Source organism: Typopeltis vanoorti, chromosome 8 (assembly GCF_054136105.1).
Source record: "Typopeltis vanoorti isolate ZY-2024b chromosome 8, IOZ_Tvanoo_1.0, whole genome shotgun sequence".
NCBI lineage: Eukaryota > Metazoa > Arthropoda > Arachnida > Uropygi > Thelyphonidae > Typopeltis > Typopeltis vanoorti.
This window is the reverse complement of record NC_143556.1, coordinates 8,542,251-8,565,527: the sequence shown is the minus strand read 5'-3', so window position 1 is coordinate 8,565,527 and position 23,277 is coordinate 8,542,251. Positions and strand designations below refer to the sequence as shown.

At 36.2% G+C, this 23,277-nt stretch overlaps 1 protein-coding gene across 1 annotated transcript in view; it reads right to left on the bottom strand.

Annotated features, from left to right (window-relative positions):
* LOC150103712 (nose resistant to fluoxetine protein 6-like) overlaps nt 1-23,277 on the bottom strand; it is a 308,906-nt gene that overhangs the window by 46,810 nt on the left and 238,819 nt on the right. Inside the window, exon 13 of the mRNA XM_090396914.1 lies at nt 1,111-1,285. Coding sequence (XP_090253040.1) covers nt 1,111-1,285 — 175 coding nt within the window. The remainder of the gene's footprint in view (nt 1-1,110; nt 1,286-23,277) is intronic.

Genomic DNA, 23,277 nt, shown 5'->3' with positions numbered 1-23,277 from the left:
TATATATATGGATATACATATATATATATATATATATATATATATATATATATATATATATATATATATTGTTGCAATAATGAGAAGGACACTGACCTGCAGAGATAAAATGGTTATCATTCCGTTGTATAAGACTCTGAACTGACCACACTTACTATTGTTTTCAGATCTGGTCCCCAGGATTTGAAGGGAATAAATTAACTGTGGAAAGGGTACAAAGGCAGATACAAAGATGATGTCGGGGCTGTGCAATGTTAGTTATGAGGATCGGCTGAGGGAGTGTGGACTGCAGAGTTTGGTGGATAGAAGAAGGAGAGGTGATATGATGGAGACTTAAACTGTTGAGAGGTGGTTACAGGGTTGACACTGGGGAGTTCTTTCACTTGGTTGAACAGAGGGAAGGAGTCATGACAAGGGGCCATCCCTGGAAGTTACGAAAGGAAACTGTGAGAAAGAGGGTGAGGAGTGGTTTCTTTGCATGGAGGGTGGTTTCTTTGTGTGGAGGGTGGTTGAACCTTGGAATGCATTGCCTGAGAGAGTGGTTGGAGTAGGAACGGTCAATGGTTTCAAGGAGTGGTATGATAGACTTTGTGTTTCCTAGGAGGGACCTCCCTCGATGAGTCTTTTGACTCCATGGAGGCCTGAATAATAATAATAATAAAAAAGAATATTAATAACTTTATATGGAATAAAAAAATTTTGGAACACTAAATATAATCGAAATAATAATATTACATAATTTTTTTTTCATATATGGGAATGACATGACCATAGGATTTCAAATTTTCTCACGATGACTTTTCCAGCGATTAATTTTCTTGTGATAAATCTCCATCATCATCATCAAATTCCTGCCATGTACCCTCAAGGGGTGTACAGGATATGATAGTACTACACGAAAAAAAATTTACATCATTACTAACTGTGATAAATCTTCCACGATGAATTTTCCCACAATGAACTGCTTGTGAAGAATTTTCCAATGATGAATTGTGTGGACACGATTATTTGTTACTTAATGTCCATGGTATCACTAGATCCTTACATGTATATTACAAATTTTATATGCAAGATAATTGTAGATATATAAAAATATATAAATTTGATTACCCCCATGGCCAGTAAGGCATGCATAGGTTACCCATCCTAAGCCAAGTCCCCAGGCTGTACGAGAAAATGTATTATACACAGCTGAGCCAGAAACACCTAACTCCACATGGTAAAGACCATATACCACACTGCTACACAGAAAAGCAGCCACAGCCCAACCAATAACCTGCTGCCACTATATAAAAAAATATATATATAATTAGACATAGAGAGGAAATTAATACTCTAATGCATATGTTACCAGATTTATAAATAGAAATAGAAACCAAATGTACATTCAGTGGTAATATGATGAATAGCAAATAATTTAAAAGAGGAACTGAAATTATTAATATTAGACCTACACAAAGACTTCTGACTCAATGTAACAAGGTGACGATTATACTGGAGAGGGGAAAATGCATGTACAGTGGTATACTTAAATTTTACAAAGGCTGTTAATATATATCACCATACCACAATTTGGTAACTAACTAAACTGAAGCAGATGGGATTGGATGAAAGATTAGTGAACTGGATAGGCAACTGGCTCTCAGTTAGGAATCACTATGTTATGTAGGGGAAGGGGGTACAGTATCCTGAAAGCAGAAAGTCACTAGTGGTGTGCACAGGGGTCTGTTTTGTGACCATTGTTTTTTTTTTAATTTGCATGTTAATGATACTGGGATGAGTTTAATGTAATATACAGCTATTTGCATATGATGCAGAACTGAGGATAGTGATGAGGAATCAAGCAGCTGTTGTGACCTGAGAGAAGGACTTAAATAGATTGTATGACTGGGAAATAGTATGGAAATGTCAGTATAAGGAAAGTATAAGCAAGAGCATAAGGAGCAATTCCTTCTTTGCATGGAGAGTGGTTGGTAAATGGAACACATTACCTGACATTGTGGTAAATGCAGATACACTGAATGAGTTTAAAGAATGGTTTGATGAGCTATGTGTGTAACAGTGTACCTCCCATGATGAGTATTTTGTCTCCACAAAGGTCTGGTGTTAATAATAATAAGTTATACTTGACAAGAAATTATATTCTTGTTTTCCTATTTATTTTATCTAAGCATCAGCAAACGACAATTTGCATATATCCAATGAGTACAGAAATGGAAGGGTACAGTGTTTTTCATGACGATAAAAAGGACAAGAAGAGAGAGGAAGTGCTGCTAATGATAGCAGGGGAATTATTTCCACATGAGCTAGACATGAGAGAGGTAATAAATGGTAGCAATGGTTATGAAGCAGTGTGGTGTAAGATGGAAGTTGACAGAAAGATCTATTTAGTAGGATGTTACTACAGGCCAGGAATGTGGAGGAGGAGGAGGAGGATGAAGAAATGTATAAACAATTTGGATTAGTCATCATCATCATGCATATCAAGGATTTACGCCTAGCATGGCCTGTTCCAGCCTTAGAAAGCCAGGAAGAGGACATCCTGGCTTTCTTTTTCCTAATGGCTTGTACTTTAAGGCTTGTTTTGGTAATCTTTCTGTTTTCATTCTTTGAACGTGTTCCATCCATTTATATTTATATTTTTTAATTTTTTCTATTACCAGTTCTTGGTTTAATTCTTTCATAATTTCTTTGTTTCTTTTGTGATCAAATAGGGTATACTTTGCAGTTTTTCTCATAAACTTTATTTCTGCTGTTATTAATCCTTGTTTGTCTTTTTGTTTTATTGTCCAGATTTTGCTTCCATACATTAAGACTGGTAGGGCTAATGTATTGTATACTTTTAGTCTGGTTTGTTTTTGAACTAGGTTTGGTTTAAATACATAGTAAATTACACCTGTTATTTTTAAATATATTACAATTTTTACTTTTATATCTTTTTCATTTTCATATGTGATCATACATCCTAAGTAGTTAAATGAATTCACCTGTTCTAAGATCTCGTTATCTATTACTATTTTAGTTCTTGCTGGATCCTGTCCTTTAAAGGCCATAGCTTTTGATTTTTCTGTTGATATTATTATACCATAATCTTTGGATATTTCGTTTAGATCTAAAATAGCTTTCTGTAAGTTATCTTCAGAATTTGTAATTATTATTTCGTCGTCGGCAAAAAGGAGAGTGTTTAAGTTCACTGTAGGAGAAAGTTTAATTCCTTGATGTAAATTTTTATTCCATTTTATTATTATTTCATTTAAGTAGATATTAAAAAGAGTTGCTGAGAGGGGACATCCCTGTCGGACCCCTTGGTTTATCTCTCTCGTATATGACAGCTCATGAGTTAATCTTATTTGTATTTGATTATTTTCATATATACTTGTGATAGTTTTTAGAATATTATTTGATATTTGTCTTTCTTGTAATACATTAAATAATATGTTTCTTTTAACTTTGTCAAATGCTTTTTCAAAGTCAATAAGGACAATATGTATTTCTAAATTGTATTCTCTTCTTTTCTCTATTATTAATTTTAGGTAAAAGTCCAGATATATACATGATCATCCTTTTCTAAATCCATTCTGTACTGCTAAAATAAAGTTTTCGGAATATTTCAATTGCTATTTAAGATTCTGCTATATATTTTGTAACAGGAATTTAGTATACTGATTACTCTATAGTTTTTAGGGTCATCTCTATTACCTTTTTTAAAGATAGGAATCACAATTGCTTTTTTCCATTCTATTGGGGGATATCAGTCAATAAATTTTATTTAAAAGTAATAAGAGTCTTTCTTTGAATCTTGTTCCAGCGTATTTATATAGTTCTGAACCTAGCTTATCTTCTCCAGGTGATTTTCCGTTTCTTGTTTCTTTCATTTCTAATTCTTCTTTAGTTATTTCTTTTTCATTTTTGTTAATTGTTTGCCAGTTGTCTTTTTTAAAAATATTTGTCTGTCCACAATTCTGTGTAGTACTTCTAATTTCAATTCGTTGTTTAATTTTGTTTTCTTTGGTATCTGCATTTAATTGTTTCAAAATCTTATATACATTGGGTCTTGTTTTATATAAATCATGTTCCAAATTAGAAACAAATTTGTTCCATGATTCTCTGTCTTTTCCTGACTTCTCTTTTAGCTATGGCTCTTATTCTTTTCTATTCTATTTCATCTACTAATCTTTTACTGCTTAACCATTTGTGATAGGCTTCTTTTTTCTTTTTGATTATTTCTTTGATTGTATCATCCCAGATCCTCAGTTTTTTCCTTTTATTGAATTTTTTGGTCTTTCCTAAGCTTTCATTTGCTGCTGCATTTGGTATCATTTTTATATTAACCCATTCTATTTCTATTTCTTCATTTAGTTTTATTTTATCTAGATATTGGTCAATTCTTTGTTTATATAGCCATTGTACATTTGTGTCATTCAATAGTCTAGTTTTATAAACAAATTTTCAAATTTTCTTTCTGTTCTTGTTACTTGTAGCCATGTAGGTGATAATCTTAATTTTATTTTAACAAGGAAGTGTTCACTGCTTATTTCATATCCTCTGTGAACTCTAACATCAAGTGAAAATTTTGATGTCTTTTCATTTAATATAAAATAATCTAATATTGATTTCCATCACTTTGCTGCCCAAGTATATTTATGTATGTCTTTATGTTTATAGAAGGAATTCATTATTTTTAGGTTATTTTAAACTAAGAAGTCAATCAATTTTTTACCATTCCTGTTTAGAGTATGTTCTCCATGTATTCCTATATTATTATTCATTTTTGTGTTTCCAATTCTTGCATTTAAGTCTCCTGCTAAAATTATGTAATAATTTTTATTTATTTTATTATATATATTTTGTAGCTGATTATAAAAATCGATATTATCCTGTTCTCTTCCTTCTTCTGGAGCATATAAACCAATTATTGTAAAAATAGGCTCTATCTATTTTTATTCTAGCTTCTATTATTCTTTCATTCCATAATTTATAATGTTTTAACTGTTTTGAAAGAGAGTTATGAATCCAAATCATGACTCCTGCTTGTGCTCTTTGGTCTCTGTCGACTCCACTGTATATCACATTAAAATTTTCGGTTCACATAGTTCCTTTTGATTTCTTTTTTGTTTCAGTGATTACTGCTATTTTAAAATTTCTTTCAATTAATAGTTGGTCTAATTCTATTTCTTTATATGCTATTCCTCTTACATTCCAGTTTGCTATGTGTATTATATTTTGTATTTTCCATTTTTGTTTTACCTTATTCATTCCAGGGTCGTTTCCCATAGATTCAATCTGATTATCTTTTTCTATCAGCTTACAAGTAGAATTATGTTCTCCATGTTAGGGTACTAGCCTGACGATGGAATAGTACAGTGGTAGGGCTGCTACCTTAAAGTTTCTGAACTAGCCTTCTTCCGAATTTAAACCCATAGGAGGAATAGGGTATACTGAAGGGGGAAAGAGTAGATTATTGAAGAATTATAGTAAGGTTTATAGAGAGGGCATAGTTGTAAGGCCAGAAATGAAAAGACCCTATGGCCCTTGAGTACTCTAATAGCATAAGGGTCATAAAATAAGAAGAGTTGGCTGATAAGGATAAGGCCTTATACGAAAGATTAAAGTAAGTAGATCTTCCTCAAAGTAGAAGAAGAAGAGGATAGATCCAGCTAGGGGTCCATGGGAGTGCCACTTTCCTTACAATCAAGATGATTGCCCCGTACAGCTCTATTGGTCCACGAGTCCTTATTCGGTATATTCGGACCACCCCACCATACACACACACACACATATGGTGGGATCCCATATCTGCCGCCCAGGGAGTGATTAATAAACAAAGGAATGAAATATTATGGAGAATTTTAATTATGGCAGCACAGATTGCAATAAAGAGATATCATTTGGGAATAAGGAAAATGAATTTCTTGAGTTCTTGAGAGACAACTATCTTAGGAACCATGTAAAGAAAGACACATGAGAATCATGGAGTTTCAGATCTGATCATTTTATCAGAGGATATAATTCTGAGTAGGCTTCATCCTCATCAGGTTGAAATCATAAGAAACTTAAGTGTAATGATATAGGAGATGATGGCTTAACTGTGAGTGAGCAGGAGGTATTTGAGGAAATAAATAAATCTGATGGCAATAAGGCAATAGGATTTGATGAAATATTGGCACAGGTCTTGAGGGAATATTCCAGGGAATTGGAAGTAGCTTGGCATGCCTGTTTAATAAGAGTCTTATAACAGCACAGATCAAAGGGAGTGGAAAAAGTGTAAATTTGTTCCACTGCATAAAGGTAGTGATAAAAGGCTGTGGCTACAAATTATAGGCCAAACTGAATATCTGGAAGTTAATTTTTCACTTGGTTAGACTATAATAAATTTAGTTTAATCCTTTATCCAAGTGTGAGCAAACAAAGTTTGCACCTGAAAATATCTTCAGGACTGGGGTAAGCTAGTACAACACTGGGCAGCTCGTAGCAAAAGTGGACCTAGCTAACACTCCTATCTCAGTATCTCCCATAATGCAAAACATATCTCCTTGCAGATATGTATAATGTTATGCATTAAGGGAAGGGCCACTACCCAGACTAGTTTCCACTACCCAGAGGAGTTTGGCAACTCCTATAGGTAAAGATGACCTCACCACTGCTTCTGCCGGGTATCTACGCTTCTGGGCTTGGCTCCCACTGAAGAGACCTCAATAAAGGTCGAAACAGGTCTGGGTAGTGCCCCTTCCCTTAATGCATAACATTATACATATCTGCAAGGAGATGTGTTTTGCATTATGGGAGATACTGAGATAAGAGTGATGTTAGCTTCGTCCACCTTTGCTACGAGTTTCCCGGTGTTGAACTACCTTACCCCAGTCCCGAAGATATTTTCAGGCGCAAACTTTGTTTGCTCACACTTAAATAAAGGAATAAACTAAAATTATTACAGTCTAACCAAGTGAAAAATGAACTTTCAACATCTTTCTCTAAATCCAGAGTAATTTAATAAAAAGGTGGCACACCTTTTGGCAACTCCTATAGGTAAAGATGACCTCGCATTGCTTCTGCCGGGTATCTCCACTTTTGGGCCTGGCTTGCACTGAAGAGAACTCAATAAAGGTTGAAACTAGTCTGGGTAGTGGCCCCTCCCTTAATGCATAACATTATACATATCAGCAAGGAGATGTGTTTTGCATTATGGGAGATACTGAGATAGGAGTGATGTTAGCTTGGTCCACCTTTGCTATGAGTTGTCTGATATTGTAGTACCTTACCTCAGTCCTGAAGATATTTTCAGGTGCAAACTTTGTTTGCTCACACTTGGATAAAGGATTAAACTAAATTTATTATAATGTATATCTGGAGTTGTGGTGAAGGTATTAGAGAGATTGGTGAGAAGTAGGATACAGTAATGAGTTGATAACCACAATATCCTCTGTAGTTATCAGCATAGGTTTTTTAACTGAAGAAAGTGGTATACTTTGATTTTGCAAAATCATTCGATACACTGCCACATGACACACTGTTAAATAAAGAGAGAGCTAGATGAATGGGGATACAAAGAGATAACCAAATGGTCAAAGTCCTATTTCTATATACTGGTAGCAAAATTAGAACAATGTATCAAGTTTTGTTTGTTGGAAAGGAAATAAATTCTACATGACAAGAAATTATATTCTTCTTTTCATCCTTATTTTAGTCAAGCATGAACAAACATTTTTTGAAAAAAATCTTCTTGACTGTTATACTTGTATATAGAAACAGTTGACTTCACATCAAGTTGTTTTAGTTGGTGACTTGGTATGAAGCTTCTCCCACTTCACTTAATCTGTTCTTGAGACTGCTGATTATTATTATTATTATTATTTTCCAAGACCTCATGGAGTCAAAGACTCATCTGGCAGGTCCTTTTATCACACACACACACACACACACACACACACACACCTCATCATACTGTGTTTTAAACACACTCACACTCCTTGCAGACACCACACTCTCAGGCAAGGCATTCCAATCATTCACAACTCTGCACGAAAAAAACCTGCCTCTCACTCCCCTACTCACACCCTCTTTATACAGTTTCCAGGGATGACCTCTGCTTCTCCCCTGATCTCCCACTATTCTCTGTAGAACTTCTCCACCACTGATCTTATAGCAACGTCTTACCAACTTGTAGGTCTCTATCATATCTCCCCTCTTCCTACTCTCCACCAGACTCTGCAAATTACATCTTCTCAATCTTTCCTCATACTCAACATTCCAGAGGTCAGAAACTACCCTAATCAGTCGCCTTTGGATTCTTTCCAACATCTCTTCATCCTTCTGAAAACCCGGTGACCAAATCTGGGCACAATAGTCCATGTGTGGCCTAATCAAAGCCTTATACAGTGGAACAAGAATCTCCCTACTTCTACACGTCAGTGTCCACCGCCTCATTCCCAGAAGTCTTTGTGTTGTCTTCATAACTTTGGCAATGTGTCCCCTAAATTTTAGATCCTTATTCACTATCACTCCCAGATCTCTTATTTCCTCTACCTCCAACAATATATTCTCACCAAGCATAAATTCTGCATTCCATCTTTGTTTTCCAAATTTTAAAACCTTACATTTTGCAACATTGAACTCACATCCCCATTTGCTAGCCCAATCACTCAATTTATTCAAGTCTTCTTGCAAGGCCACAACATCTTCACTACTCTTTATGGTTTGTCCCAACTTTGCATCATCTGCAAACAACTGAATATCTCCATCCAAATCTTCGCCAATATTATTAATATACAAGTTAAATAGTAATGGCCCTAAAACAGACCCCTGAGGCACTCCACTAGTGACTTTCTATTTTACTGGATATCGCACCCCCATACACAACTTATTCATACCTATCAGATAGCCAGACTCCAATCCAATGCACTAATCTAATATCCAACCCCATCTGCTCTAGTTTGACTGTCAACTTATCAAGAGGTACTCTATCAAAAGCCTTTGTGAAATCCAAGTATATTACTATGTATCCTTTTCCTCTGTCCAAGGAAGCAGTCACTTTATTGTAATAAGTAAGTAGATTATTGAAACATGACCTCCCTTTAGCAAATTCATGCTGTCCATCAAAGATTATACCATTGTTGTCAACCCAACTCTGGATCCTAGTTCTCACGTTTATTCATTCAAGCTTCTCAAACAACTTAACCACAACACCTGACACAGAGATAGGCCTATAGTTTGATGCTTGAGTTCGATCACCTCCTTTATGAAGTGGCACAATCTTGCCCTCCTTCCACTCTTTAGGAACTTGACCAAGTGCAAGACTCGTATTAAAAAAATATGTCAAGGTAGGTGTCAACTCTCTGGCATATTCCTTCAGAATATGCGGTGATATATTATCAAGTCCCACAGCCTTATTTACATCTAGTTTACTCAACTCCCCAAACGCCTCTTGCTCACTTACAGTCAGTCTCTCCTCCCCATCATCAACTGCTCTCAATCTCTCCATGAAGTCACATTCACAAGATTGAAAGATCTTTATGAACTGCTCATTAAGTATCTCCACCACACATTCTGCAACAGCTGTCTTTATACCATTTCCTCCAATCAATGTCATCTTTCCATAATCATTCTTTCTTTTGCTGGCTACATATCGAAAGAACTCCCTAGGATTCTTTTTGGCTTCATTAGCCAACTGCTGTTCATACCTCTCTTTAGCTACTCTCACCAACCAAGTCACCCTCCTTGCATGATCTTTGTAGACCTCATGAAATTGGTTACTTCCACTTCTCTTATGCTGCCTCCAAAATGCCCTTTTTCTCTGTATCGCATACTTAATCTCTTTATTCATTCATCTCACATCTACCTTATTTAACCTTCTAACCCTTGGAATACATTTAGACATTGTATCTACTAAATAGTTTTTGAAAATCCCCCAAGCTGCATTGATCTCTTTTCCAGCTAACTCCTCATTCCATGCTACACCTGCAAGCTGTCTCCTCAGGTCTTCATAATCATCCCCCTTGTAGTACCAGATATACCCTTTTTTCACAGGGGTGCTTGCACTGCTGGCAACCACCCAGGTAATCACCTCATGGTCACTTTCACCAATTGATGGATGATTTGACACCTCATTTATAATTACATCCTCTGATGAGATGACCAAATCCAAGACCCTTAATCCTCATGTGCCCTCTGTTACATACTGTCTGAGGTAGTTATCCTTCAAAAACTCAAGAAACTAATTTTCTTTACTTCCAGTTACTATCTCTTCATTCCAATCTATATTGCCATAATTAAAATCACCCATAATGATCACCCTTTTCTTATTTTCTTGGCTTATTTGACTATACATTTCACTATCACCACCATCCACATTACCAGGTCTATAACAACATCCCACAAAGTATTTGATTCTATTCACCTCTATCTCACACCATACTGCCTCAAAACCACTGGCCCTATTTCCCTCTTGCATCTCTACCTTGTATGGACATAACTCTTTCTCTATCATTAATAGCTATCATCAGAGGGCGCTAGTGAGCCAAGCGCTGTGGACATACCTAAGAAGAGCTCCTGATTCAGATAAATTATTCTAGGAATAATTAATTATATATGCATAATTGTTTGAGTAAGAGCGGCTGTAAACGTTGTGCGCTACCAGTATTATTAGTGTTCAGGATTTTACTTCCCTAAACTTAATTACGAAATCGTTATTATTAGACCTAGTAACCTGTAGGGAAAAAAAAAAAAAAATGGCGGCTGCATTGTCATTCCATGATTTTAATTTAGATTTCAGTCATTTCGATCAATAGTTTATTTACAGTATGGAATTGTTCAAGAGTAAGGAATCTTACAAACAATTAGATCCTGAATAATGCAGTTCAAATTAATGAAATTTAATTTCATATTGAAAAGAATGTGTAAAAAAGTTTTAAAACAAATCAAAGTTGAACAGCTTTCAGCTTTTTCAGAAGTGAACTCTATATTAAAATACACAAACACCAGTCTAGAAAAAATGAAAGTATTTCCAAACAAAACAAAACCTTGGAAATTCAGTGATAAACCCTTAAGGAAATGTTGATTGATTCAGCCAGAGAGGCATGCGGTGAGATTGTCTACAAGGATAGAAAATAGATGAGTAAGGAAAAAAAGAAATGGCTAGAGGGAAGTATGGAGAATCACATCTAATAAGTGGTAACAGTGCAACTTCTTATAGATCCATGAATGAGCTGTTACATTTGAATACAAATGCTAGAAATATCAGAAACAAAGAAAATGAAATGATTGTATTGATTGAGTTTGTTCACCCAAATACTGTTGGAAGAAGTGAGACATGGTTGAATGAGGATGACATCTTGACAGAAATAGAGATGATTAGAAGAAACACACGTATAAACCACAGTGAAAATTATTTAATTGTAAATATTTCATCCTAAGTATCTTAGGACATCATCAGTACAGTATTTAAACAAAAATTAGGAATAACATACAGTTAGGGCGCATGATTACAACAGAATCTCATGAAAACGTGCTAAAGTAGTACCAAAAAAAAAAAAAAAAAAAAAAGAACCGTTAATTATTTAACACAGTTTTGTATGATAATTTCCCATACTTTAGGAATAATAAGAACGTCGTTGCGGTTTAGGTTTGGTCTGTGTAGTAGGGCTTCAGAACTTTCTTTGTATAAACGTTCATGTTTAAATATAGATCTATGTAAAAGTTTAGCCTTTTCACAATGGATCCTATGGTTCGGATTTTCAGTTCCGTGTTGAGAGAGGCCAGATTTCTGCGGTTTAAGAAGATGAATGTGGTCTTGATGTTCCGAGATGCGTTTCTGAACAGACCTACCTGTCTGTCCAAAGTAAGATAATTTGCATGAGCATGGAATCTCATAAACACCAGGTAACATCAAGGGTGAGAATTTGTCCTTAGGAGAAGGTAATAAGTTGTAAATTTGGTTGATAGGTTTGTAAGTAGTGGCAAAATTGTATATCTTCATAATTTTAGAAAGACGTTCTAAGATGCCTTTAACGTAAGGTATGGGAATCCTATGCACTTCTTCCAGTCTGGTTTGATGTATGCAGAAGTGACTGATGACTTTTTGAGTTGTTTTGGGATTATATCCATTTAGGATGGCTGTATTTTTGATAACTTCTAATTCCTGGTTTAAAGATTCTTCAGAGGAGCAGAATTTGTGTGCTCTGAAACTAGTGATTTAATAATGCCAGATTTCCGAGATGGATGATGAGCATAAGAATTGTGAATGTAGCGACCTGAGAATGTAGGCTTGCGAAAGATGGAAGTGGCGATGGAACCGTCTTCTTTTCTTTTGATGTGTAGATCCAAAAAAGAGATACCCTGTGGAGATTCTTTTTCTAACGTAAAGTTGATGCGATGATGAAGAAGGTTAATTTTATCTAGAAACAGTTGTAATTCAGGTTCGGGATGATTCCATACTGCAAATACGTCATCGACATATCTTAGCCAAATTTTTGGTTTGGGTTCAAAAGCGAATATTTTTTCCTCAAGGTGTTCTAGAAACAAATTTGCTAGGTTTGGTGATAAAGGAGATTCCATTGCTGTTCCTTCCTCTTGCTTGTAAATTTGACCTTTCCAGGTGAAGTAACCTGATGCAATAACAAACTTGAACAATTCAACTATATCAGACGGAAATTTTTGAGTTAGTAATTCTATTGTTTCTTTAAAGGGAATATTAGTGAAGAGGGAGACAATGTCGAAGCTGATTAACAAGTCAATTTTTGATAGTTGAATGTCTTTAATTTTTGTGTGAAACTCATTAGAATTTTTGATTGAAGAGACTGAGTGGCCTATGTGAGGGCGGAGAAGGTTAGATAAGAATCTTGATAACTTGTACGTTGGACAGCCGATACAGTCTACGACAGGTCTAAGTGGAACATTAGTTTTGTGTAGCTTAGGTAAGCCATAAATTCTAGGAGGTCTTGCATGGTATGTCTTAAGTTTTTTGATTGTTTCTTCATCTAAGGAGGAAGTTTCATTAAGTAGCTTATTTAATTTTCTGAGTTGACGATTCGTAGGATCAAAATCCAATTTGGAGTAAGTATTACGATCTCGAAGAAGTAAATTAATTTTACATACCTGCTGTTTATGAGATTCCATGCTCATGCAAATTATCTTACTTTGGACAGACGGGTAGGTCTGTTCAGAAACGCATCTCGGAACATCAAGACCACATTCGTCTTCTTAAACCGCAGAAATCTGGCCTCTCTCAACATGGAATTGAAAATCCAAACCATAGGATCCATTGGGAAAAGGCTAAACTTTTACATAGATCTATATTTAAACATGAACGTTTATACAAAGAAAGTTCTGAAGCCCTACTACACAGACCAAACCTAAACCGCAATGACGTTCTTACTATTCCTAAAGTATGGGAAATTATCATACAAAACTGTGTTAAATAATTAACGTTTTTTTTTTTTTTTTTTGTACTACTTTAGCACGTTATGCACGTTTTCATGAGATTCTATTGTAATCATGCACCCTAACTGTATGTTATTCCTAATTTTTGTTTAAATACTGTACTGATGATGTCCTAAGATACTTAGGATGAAATATTTACAATTAAATAATTTTCACAGTGGTTTATACGTGTGTTTTTTCTAATTATGAACGCACCACAGGTTTCGTTATTTAAAAAAGAAATAGAGATGGATATATTTCATGAAGATAAAAAGTGTAAAAAGGAGGTGGAGTGCTATTTATTATAGAAAAAGAGTTATGTTCATACAAGGTAGAGATGAAAAGGATAAATAGTGGTAGTGATTTTGAGGCAATATGGGGTGAGATGCAGTGAATAAAATGAAATACTTTGTTGCATGTTGCTTTAGACCTGGTAATGTGGAAGGTAGTGACCAGGAAATATATAAGTAAATAAGCCAAGCAAATAGGAAATGAATAATCGTTATGAGTGATTTTAATTATGGAAATATGAATGAATTGAGATGATAAGATAGCAACTGGAAGTAAAGAGTTTATTTTTCACTTGGTTAGACTATAATAAGTTTAGTTTAATCCTTTATCCAAGTGTGAGCAAACAAAGTTTGCGCCTGAAAGTATCTTCAGGACTGGGGTAAGGTGGTACAACACCGGACAACTCGTTGCAAAGGTGGAGAAAGCTCTCATCACTCCTATCTCAGTATCTCCCATAATGCAAAGCACATCTCCTGGATATGTGTAATGCTAGGCAAGGGCCACTACTCATACCGGTTTCGACCTTTATTGAGGTCTCGTCAGTGGGAGCCAGGCCCAGTAGTGGAGACACCAAGGAAGAAGCAGTGAGAGGTCATCCCAACCTATAGGAGTTGCCAAAGGGTGTGCAGCCTTATTAAATTACTCCGGATTCAGAGAAAGATGTTGAGAGTTTATTTTTCACTTGGTTCGACTATAATAAGTTTAGTTTAATCCTTTATCCAAGTGTGAGCAAACAAAGTTTGCACCTGAAAGTATTGTCAGGACTGGGGTAAGGTGGTACAACACCGGAAAACTCGTTGCAAAGGTGGAGAAAGATCTCATCACTCCTATCTCAGTATCTCCCATAATGCAAAGCACGAGAGCTTTCTCCACCTTTGCAACGAGTTTCCTGGTGTTGTACCACCTTACCCCAGTCCTGACAATACTTTCAGGTGCAAACTTTGTTTGCTCACACTTGGATAAAGGATTAAACTAAACTTATTATAGTCGAACCAAGTGAAAAATAAACTCTCAACATCTTTCTCTGAATCCGGAGTAATTTAATAAGGCTGTACACCCTTTGGCAACTCCTATAGGTTGGGATGACCTCTCACTGCTTCTTCCTTGGTGTCTCCACTACTGGGCCTGGCTCCCACTGACGAGACCTCAATAAAGGTCAAAACCGGTGGGGACTCCATGAGGCTCTGCTTGGAGATAGGTTTTTGCCTGTCTTTGAGTAGGGCCACTGTTGAGATTATGGCTGTGCTTGGTGGTGGGGGTGAGCCTGCCACTGAGTGGAGCCAATACTGAGAAGTTCTTCTTGGTGACGGGTTAACCTGTCATTGAGTGGAACAATGCAGAGTTGGGCAATGTTTCAGGATCGTCTTATTTTTAGAGCCCGTTTCACTTTTACATTCAATAAAGGTCGAAACCGGTATGGGTAGTGGCCCTTGCCTTAACACATAGCATTACACATATCTGCAAGGAGATGTGCTTTGCATTATGGGAGATACTGAGAGAGGAGTGATGAGAGCTTTCTTCACCTTTGCAATGAGATGCCTGGTGTTGTACCACCTTACCCCAGTCCTGAAGATACTTTCAGGTGCAAACTTTGTTTGCTCACACTTGGATAAAGGATTAAACTAAACTTATTATAACTGGAAGTAAAGAAAATTAGTTTCTTCAGTTTTTGAGGGAAACTATCTCAGGCAGTATGTAACACAGGGCACACAATGATTAAGAGTCTTCGATTTGATCATCTTTTCAGAGGATGTTATTATAAATGAAGTGTCAAATCTTCCTCTATTTGATGAGAGTAACCATGATTACCTGGGAGTTGCCAGCCATTTGAGAACTTATGTGGGGAAAGGGTATATGTGAAAATACAAGGTTGGTGATTATGAGAAACTCAGGAGGCAGCTTCGAGCTGTAGCATGGAACAAGGAGCTGGGTGGAAAGGAGATTAATGCTGCCTGGATGACATTGAAGAACTATCTAGTAGAAATAACATCTAAATATATTCCCAAGGTCAGGATGTTAAATAAGGTAAGTGTGAAATGGATGAATGAAGATATTAAACATGCTATTCAGAGGCAACATAAGAGGAGTGATAATAATCAATTCCACGAGGAATACAAACAGGAAAGGAGGGTGACTAGGTTGTTAAGGGTAGCAAAAGTTCAGTATGAGCAGCAGTTAGCTAATGAAGCTAAAAAAATCCCACAGAGTTCTTTTGATATGTGGCTAACAAAAATATGAACAATTATGGTAGGATGGCATTAACTAGAGAAAATGATATAAGGACAACTGCTGCAAAGGATATAGTTGATATATTTAATGATCAGTTTATAAAGATTAAAGATGCCAAGAAATTATATACTTGGTTTAATTTTTTATCCAAGTGTAAGCAAAAAAGTTTGTGCCTGAACTATTTTTAAGACTGGGAGAACTTGTAGAAAGAAGCTAATGATTTCACATCACTTGTCTTAGTATCCCATAATGCAAAACACATTACCTTGCAGACATGTATAATGCTATGCATTATGGGAAGAGTCACTACCCAGACCAGTTTCGACTTACACTTGGATAAAGGATTAAACCAAGTATATAATTTCTTGGTATATAATATCTTTAATTTATAGTATAACCAAGTGGAAAAACTTCCAACAACAGTTTTATAAAGATCTTTCATCCTTGGTAATGTGACACCATGGAGAGTTTTGGAATGGTGGTGAGGAGGAGTAGAGACTGACTGAGTAAGGAAGAGGTATATAGAGAATTAAGCAAACTTGATATTAATAAGGTTGTGGGATGTGATGTATCACGGTGTATATCATGGTGTATTTTGAAGGAATTTGCCAGGGAGTTAACATCTGCCTTGACATATTTGTTTAGTATGAGTCTTACATTAGGTTAAGTTCCAAAGAAATGGAAGGAAGACAAGATTGTACAGTTTCATGAAGGAGGCGTTAGAATTCAAGCATCACATTATGAACCAATCCACGTGTCAGGTGTTGTGGTTAAAGTCTTAGAAAGGCTGGTGAGAATCAGCATCCAGAATTGGGTTGACAACAACTGTATTATTTTTGATGGACAGCACAGATTTGCTAAAGGGAGTTCATGTTTTAGTAATTTACTTATTACAATAAGGTAACAGCAGCATTGGATGTGGGAAAAGGATATACAATAGCATACTGAGACTTTATAAAATGTTTTCAATAGATTACCGCATGATAGGTCGATAGTCAAACTAGAGCAGATGAGGTTGAATATTAGACTTGTGCATTGGATTGGAGATTGGCTGTTTGATTGGTATCAACAAGTTGTGTATGGTAGAGCAATATCACAGAAGAGAAAATCTTTAGTGGTGTACATCAGGGGTCTGTTTTAGGGCCATTGCTGTTTAACGTAAATGTTAATGATATTGGGTAATATTTGAATGGAGTTAATTTGTAATAATATTAATTAATAATATTTGCATCATCTGAAAATATACAGCTATTTTCAGATGATGGAAAGTTTGTACAAACTCTGAGGAGCAGAGCAGATATTCTGGCCTTACAAGGAGACTTCAACAGAATGAATGAGTGTATGGGCACAAAAGTGGGTATACCAGTTGAATGTTGCAAAATGTAAGGTTTTACCACCTTTACAACTTTGTTTTTGAAAGTTTAAGGAACTTTCAAAAACAAAGATGGAATGTAGAATTTACTCTTGGTGAGGATGTACTGTTAGAGATGTAAGAAATAAGAGATTGTGGGGGTGATGGTGGATAAGGATCTGAAATTTTGATGACATATTTCTAAAATTGTGAGGACAACACAACAAATTCTATTAATGTTCTCGAGGACACTGCCTTGTACAAGGAAGGAGATTCTGTTTCCATTATATAAGGCTCTGCCACATATAGACTACTGTGCACAGATTTAGTCACTTGGTTTTTGAAAGGATGAAGAGATGCTGAAGAGGGGTTCAGGGGCAATTGACCAAAATAGTTTCTGATCTCTGGAATGTTGAATATAAAGAAAGGCTGAGATGATGCAATTTGCAGACTCTAGTGGATAAGAGGAACAAGGGTGGTATGATAGAGACGTACAAGTTGGTAAGGGATTGTTACAGGATTAATGTTGAAGAGGTTTTTCATAATTATGGTGGTTTATTATGGGAGATCAAGAGGTCATCCCTGGAAGCTGTGTAAGAAAGGGTGTGAGCAAGGGAGTAAGAAGCAGTTTTTTACATGGAGAGTTGTGAATGATTGGAATGCATTGACTGAAAGCATGGTTTCTACAGAGAATTTGACTGTGTTTAAAGAACTGTGTATATGAGAAAAGGGACCTCCTAGATGAGTCTGTAACTCCATGGGGTGTAATAATATATATATATATATATATATATATATATATATATTTACTTGCACTACATGCAGGTGCAAACTTGACTTACTTGTCTGTTTGCTTACTTGGGAAAAAAAAAAAGATTAAAACCTAGCTTATAAAATAGCTTGGTATCTTTAACATAGTATACCCAAGTTATAAAACTTACTCTCATCTGGAGATTTTTATATTTAATAAGGTCAAAGCACCTTGTGGCAACTTGTTTAGGTAAAATTTATAAGCTCTGCATTACTTCACCCTTGGCATTTTTATGGTCTGGCTCCCACTGATGAGACCTCGATAGCATCATACAACTCTGCAAGGGGATGTGCTTTGCATTAGGGGAAAATACTAAGTAAAGTGATCGGATCTTACTCCACCTTTACCACGAGTTGATTCAGCCTTGCACTACGTGCAGGCGCAAACTTGACTTACTTGTCTGTTTGCTTACTTGGGGAAAAAAAAAAGGATTAAAACCTAGCTTATAAAATTGCTTGGTATCTTTAACACACACACACACACACACACACACACACACACACACACACACACACACACACACACACACACACACACACACACAAGGTGTGTTAGAAAATAAAACCCAACTTTTTAAAGAGCATGCCAACTGGCACAGAAAGCATTCTATGGCTACTGAGCGCACCTAGAAGCAGGTTTTGATAGCAAACTACTTTTCCCCATTTTGCTATGAGCATCAGCCATCAAGTTACACCCCATGAAGTGAGCACATGTTCAAGCTGTTCATCGGATTAGTGACAAAATGACACTTTGTCACTTCAAAATGAAAGAGCTTGAAGAACAATGTGTATGCGTGAAATTTTGCTGCAAACTTGGTAAATATTTTACAGAGATATTTCAAGTGCTTAACAATTTGCTATTTTAAGGATACTTGTGACATAAGACTGAATGATAAATGCATGTAAACACAAGAAAGATATTTAATTAACCAAATATTTCGGTCTGGAAATAGCAGACCATCTTCAGTGGTATTACAAGAACAGTTTTAAAAAACACAAGCTAGAATACTAACAATAGATCGTTAAAAATAGAACACCCCGCGTGATGTTATATCACTAAGTATTAAGTATAAAATGGAACATTTTGAAGTAGAGAGATGATTGGGAAAAAAAAAAAAATTAATGAGTAATCTTGATTAGACTTTCCTAGATTTTTGATATAGATATACAGTCATTATGATTCAGGTTGGGATGATGGAGTAAGGCCTCCACACTTTCCTTGAACAGACGTTCGAACCTATAACGGGATCTATGTAAGAGGCGAGTCCTGGACCAAAAGATGCTGTGGTCAGTTTCAATCCCGTGTTGATCCAATTGTTGCATCGGAAAAAGTACCGATTCTCTTTTAATGAGTCGTCCTATTTCCAACCCAACATAAGGTAACGTTAAAAACCATGGATATGGACATGCTTATGCCTCCAGAAGAAAATGTATATATTGGTAACTCAGAACTGTGTCTAAACATTTTTTTAGTAGATATTAAGTGAATTTTGAGTAACCCATAATTTAAATAGGTAATGTTTTGGATTATTTAACAAAGGAAAATTATGTATAAATGCTGAAAGATGTATGAAAGATAAGATGATACGTTTATTGAGCCATGTCAAAGACAGTTCGGAGCCACGGTGACCAATTGGCCGCCATTATGTGCGTGACATAGTCACCAAGAGAGGGCGCTCACATTAACTATATAGGTTTCGGCACGTAATTCAATAGCTCTCTTATTTTTCTGTTACTGGTTCCTGATCCAAGTGCTGGATAGCTGTGAAGCTTGCCGCCGTGCCCAGCAACATTCTCCCGTTGCTATATGTACCGCGTCAGACCGTAGCCACAACTGAGGAACGCGGCCAGAGTTCCAGAAAAGAGCCGTTGGTTAGCCATGCCAACGTATAAATCAGCAAAGAGGTGAACCTCTTTCGAAAAGAATAGAAGTATGTCGCAGACAGCATAAGAAATATACGGTGAGGAAACCCGGAAGTCTGGTTAAGGAAATTCCAACAACTACCAGAAAAGCAAGAACGGTAAGGTGCAAGTTTTCGTATTAAAATTGAATAATATCCAAAGAGGGTATAGGAAACCAGAGGGTTAAGGAGCTCCATATAGTCAACTTCTATTTTGTATCTAAGGAACTGTATTCTTTTGGACATTCTGTCTATGTCTAAGGAGCAAGTGACTCCCTAAGCTTAAGCTGAGCTGGGAACCAAGGCTTCGGACTGTTTATGTTGGAAGAAACATTATTATCATTGTGTTAAATTTAAATTTGAATATCAACTGAATTTTGGGGGAGGATAAAGCCTGAGGAAAAGAGAGAATATTGTCTCATGTGAATTTTGCAAGACGGAGTACATCTGACATGCTCCATATTAGGATTGTAGGATGTATCTATGTATATGCGTTATTTCTATATATATGAACTGAGCAACTCAGTAGAAATTAACCGAGCCTGAACGTAGTTACACATAGAAGAGTACGAGATCGCTAGAATAAGACTTTAGAGTAAACCTTTTTTGGATATGTAAATTTAAGAAAGGGGGAAGTTCAGGCTCTTTAGAATTGGAATTTCTAACTAAAGTGTATATATGTATTTGTCTAAATAAATGTATTTCTTTAATTCAAACCTCATGAGTCTGTCATTGTTCTGAGAATTGAGTTACCGCTTGTTAAATTTTGGACCATGCATAAGTAATAGGGGAATCCATTAGCAATTAAGAAAGGGGGACCACGACTGCAAACCACTTGATCCCTATACTGTTTTTCAGTAGTTTTGAATTGTGTGTCAGAATTCGGTTGCTGGCTGGCGCAGTCAATTTAAAAGAATATAAATTTGTCGGCAACGGAATAGCTGAGAATAAGTAAGATTAGAAAATAACATAGCTAATGTTAAAAGGGAAGAACATGACATAACACAATTCAGACTTTTCAGTTTTGTTGTGAAGAATGGAGGATTGATGTTCTTGGATTCTTTTTTCAAGAGAACGTCCAGTCTGTCCAAAATAGGAAAGATCACGGTTGCAAGGAATTTGATAAACTCCAGGAAGAGATAAACTTAAGTGTTTGTCTTCAGGAGAAGAAAAATGAGAAGACAATTTGTTAATAGGTGAATACGTAGTTGTTAAATCATATTTCTTTAAAATTCTTGCGATAGGTTCTGAAATACCGGAGATATAAGGAATAGGCACTCAACGTATTGAAACTTTGTTGTTTTGTGGAGGATTATAAGAATTGAGAAGATGTTGAGTACTTTTTTTAGAAAAGCCATTGAGTTTCATGTGTTGTTGGATAGTAGAAAGTTCTTTCTGTAGATAATCAAAAGTGGAACAATTAGTTTTGGCTCTTCTGATGAAGCATTTTATAATTCCTGTTTTTTGACAAGGATGATGGGCTGATTCTTTAAGAATATAACGACCTGCGAACGTTGGTTTCCTGTATACTGTAGTTGTAAGAATATTTGAAGGTGACCGGATGAGGAGAACGTCTAAAAAAAGATAACTGGTTGTTTTCTTCTATTTCCATAGTAAACTTTATACGATGATGCAAGGAATTAATACTGTTTAAAAAAGAAGGTAAAGAGTTTTTGCTGTGAGGCCAAATAGTAAAGATGTCATCTATATATCTTACCCAAAAGGATGGTTGAGGGAAAATAGATGAGAAGAGGATTTTTCTAAATGTTCCAAATAAAAGTTGGCTAAAGCAGGAGAAAGAGGACTTCCCATGGCTGTTCCTTTTACTTGGCTGTAAAATTTATTTTGACATACGAAATATCCAGAATGTATTACGAAATCGAATAGTTTTATAATGTCTTGAGGAAAGATGTCAGAAAGTAATTTTAAAGTTTTCTTGAGAGGTACATTGGTATTTAAAGATTCTATATCAAAGCTAACCATAAGATCTGTAGGTTGTAATGAGACATTTTTTAATTTTTCTAAGAAATCTGAGGAGATTTTTAAAAAAGAATTAGAGTTGCCAATTTAAGATTTCAATAATTTAGCTAGATATTTGACTATACGGTAAGTAGGAGAATCAATACAATCTACTATTGGACGAAGAGGATAGTCAATCTTATGGATTTTTGGAAGGCCATTTTGAAGGAATTCTAATCAGTAAACTACAACATATGGGAATGGATATAGGGTTGGTGAGATGGATCGGTGGGTGGTTGATGGAGAGATAATCAAAGAGTAGTTTATTCAGGAGTAGAGTCCAAAAGACGGCCTGTGACTAGTGTGTGCCACAGGGTTCTGTTCTTGGACCACTGCTGTTTAATCTGTTCATTAACGATATAGGGAAGGATCTAAGTGGAACAGTTCATTTGTTCGCTGATGATGCAAAGTTGGGTAGGGCGATAGTGAATGCAGAAGATGTCCAAGTCTTGCAGGATGACTTAGATAGATTGGAGTTCTGGGCTAAGGAGAATGGATGTCAATTTAATGGGACAAAATGTAAGGTTATGCATTTTGGGGCAAAAAGATTAGCAGCAGTATACCACATTGGTGGAACTGTGTTCCAAGAGATTGATGAGGCCAGGGACTTGGGAGTGTTGGTGGATAGGGTGATGAAGTTTATGGGGCACATTGCGAAAGTAGCTAAATCAGCTCATCAACTCACTTGGTTGTTGAAAAATACCTTGACGAGCAGAGACAAGCAAGTTATTGTACCTCTGTACCGAGCCTTGATAAGATCTCATCTCGACTACTGTGCCCAGATTTGGTCACCTCGGTTCCTTCTTGATGGGGAGGAGGTGGAGAGGATCCAGAGGCGAGTGACTAAGATGATAGCAGGTCTATGGAATGAACCATATGAGAACAGGTTGAAGATTTGTGGGTTGCAGAAACTAGTTGATAGGCAGAAAAGGGGAGATATGATTGAGACATTCAAATTGCTAAAGGGATTCTATAGGATTAATTCAGAGGATATTTTTGAGATCAGGAGTGGTGGTGGAAGAACTAGGGGACACATATGGAAGCTGGTCAAGAGTGCGGTTAGCAGGGGGTGTTAGAGCTGGGTTCTTTACTTTTAGAGTGGTAAATGAGTGGAATAAGCTGCCAGAGTCTGTTGTGGGTACTATGACAGTGAGCGAGTTCAAGGCAATGTATGATAGATACTGTGAGAATGTCGAATAGTTGTGTGGACATGATGTTTAGGGCCTCCCTCGATGAGTCTAAGGACTCCCTGGAGTAGCCCAA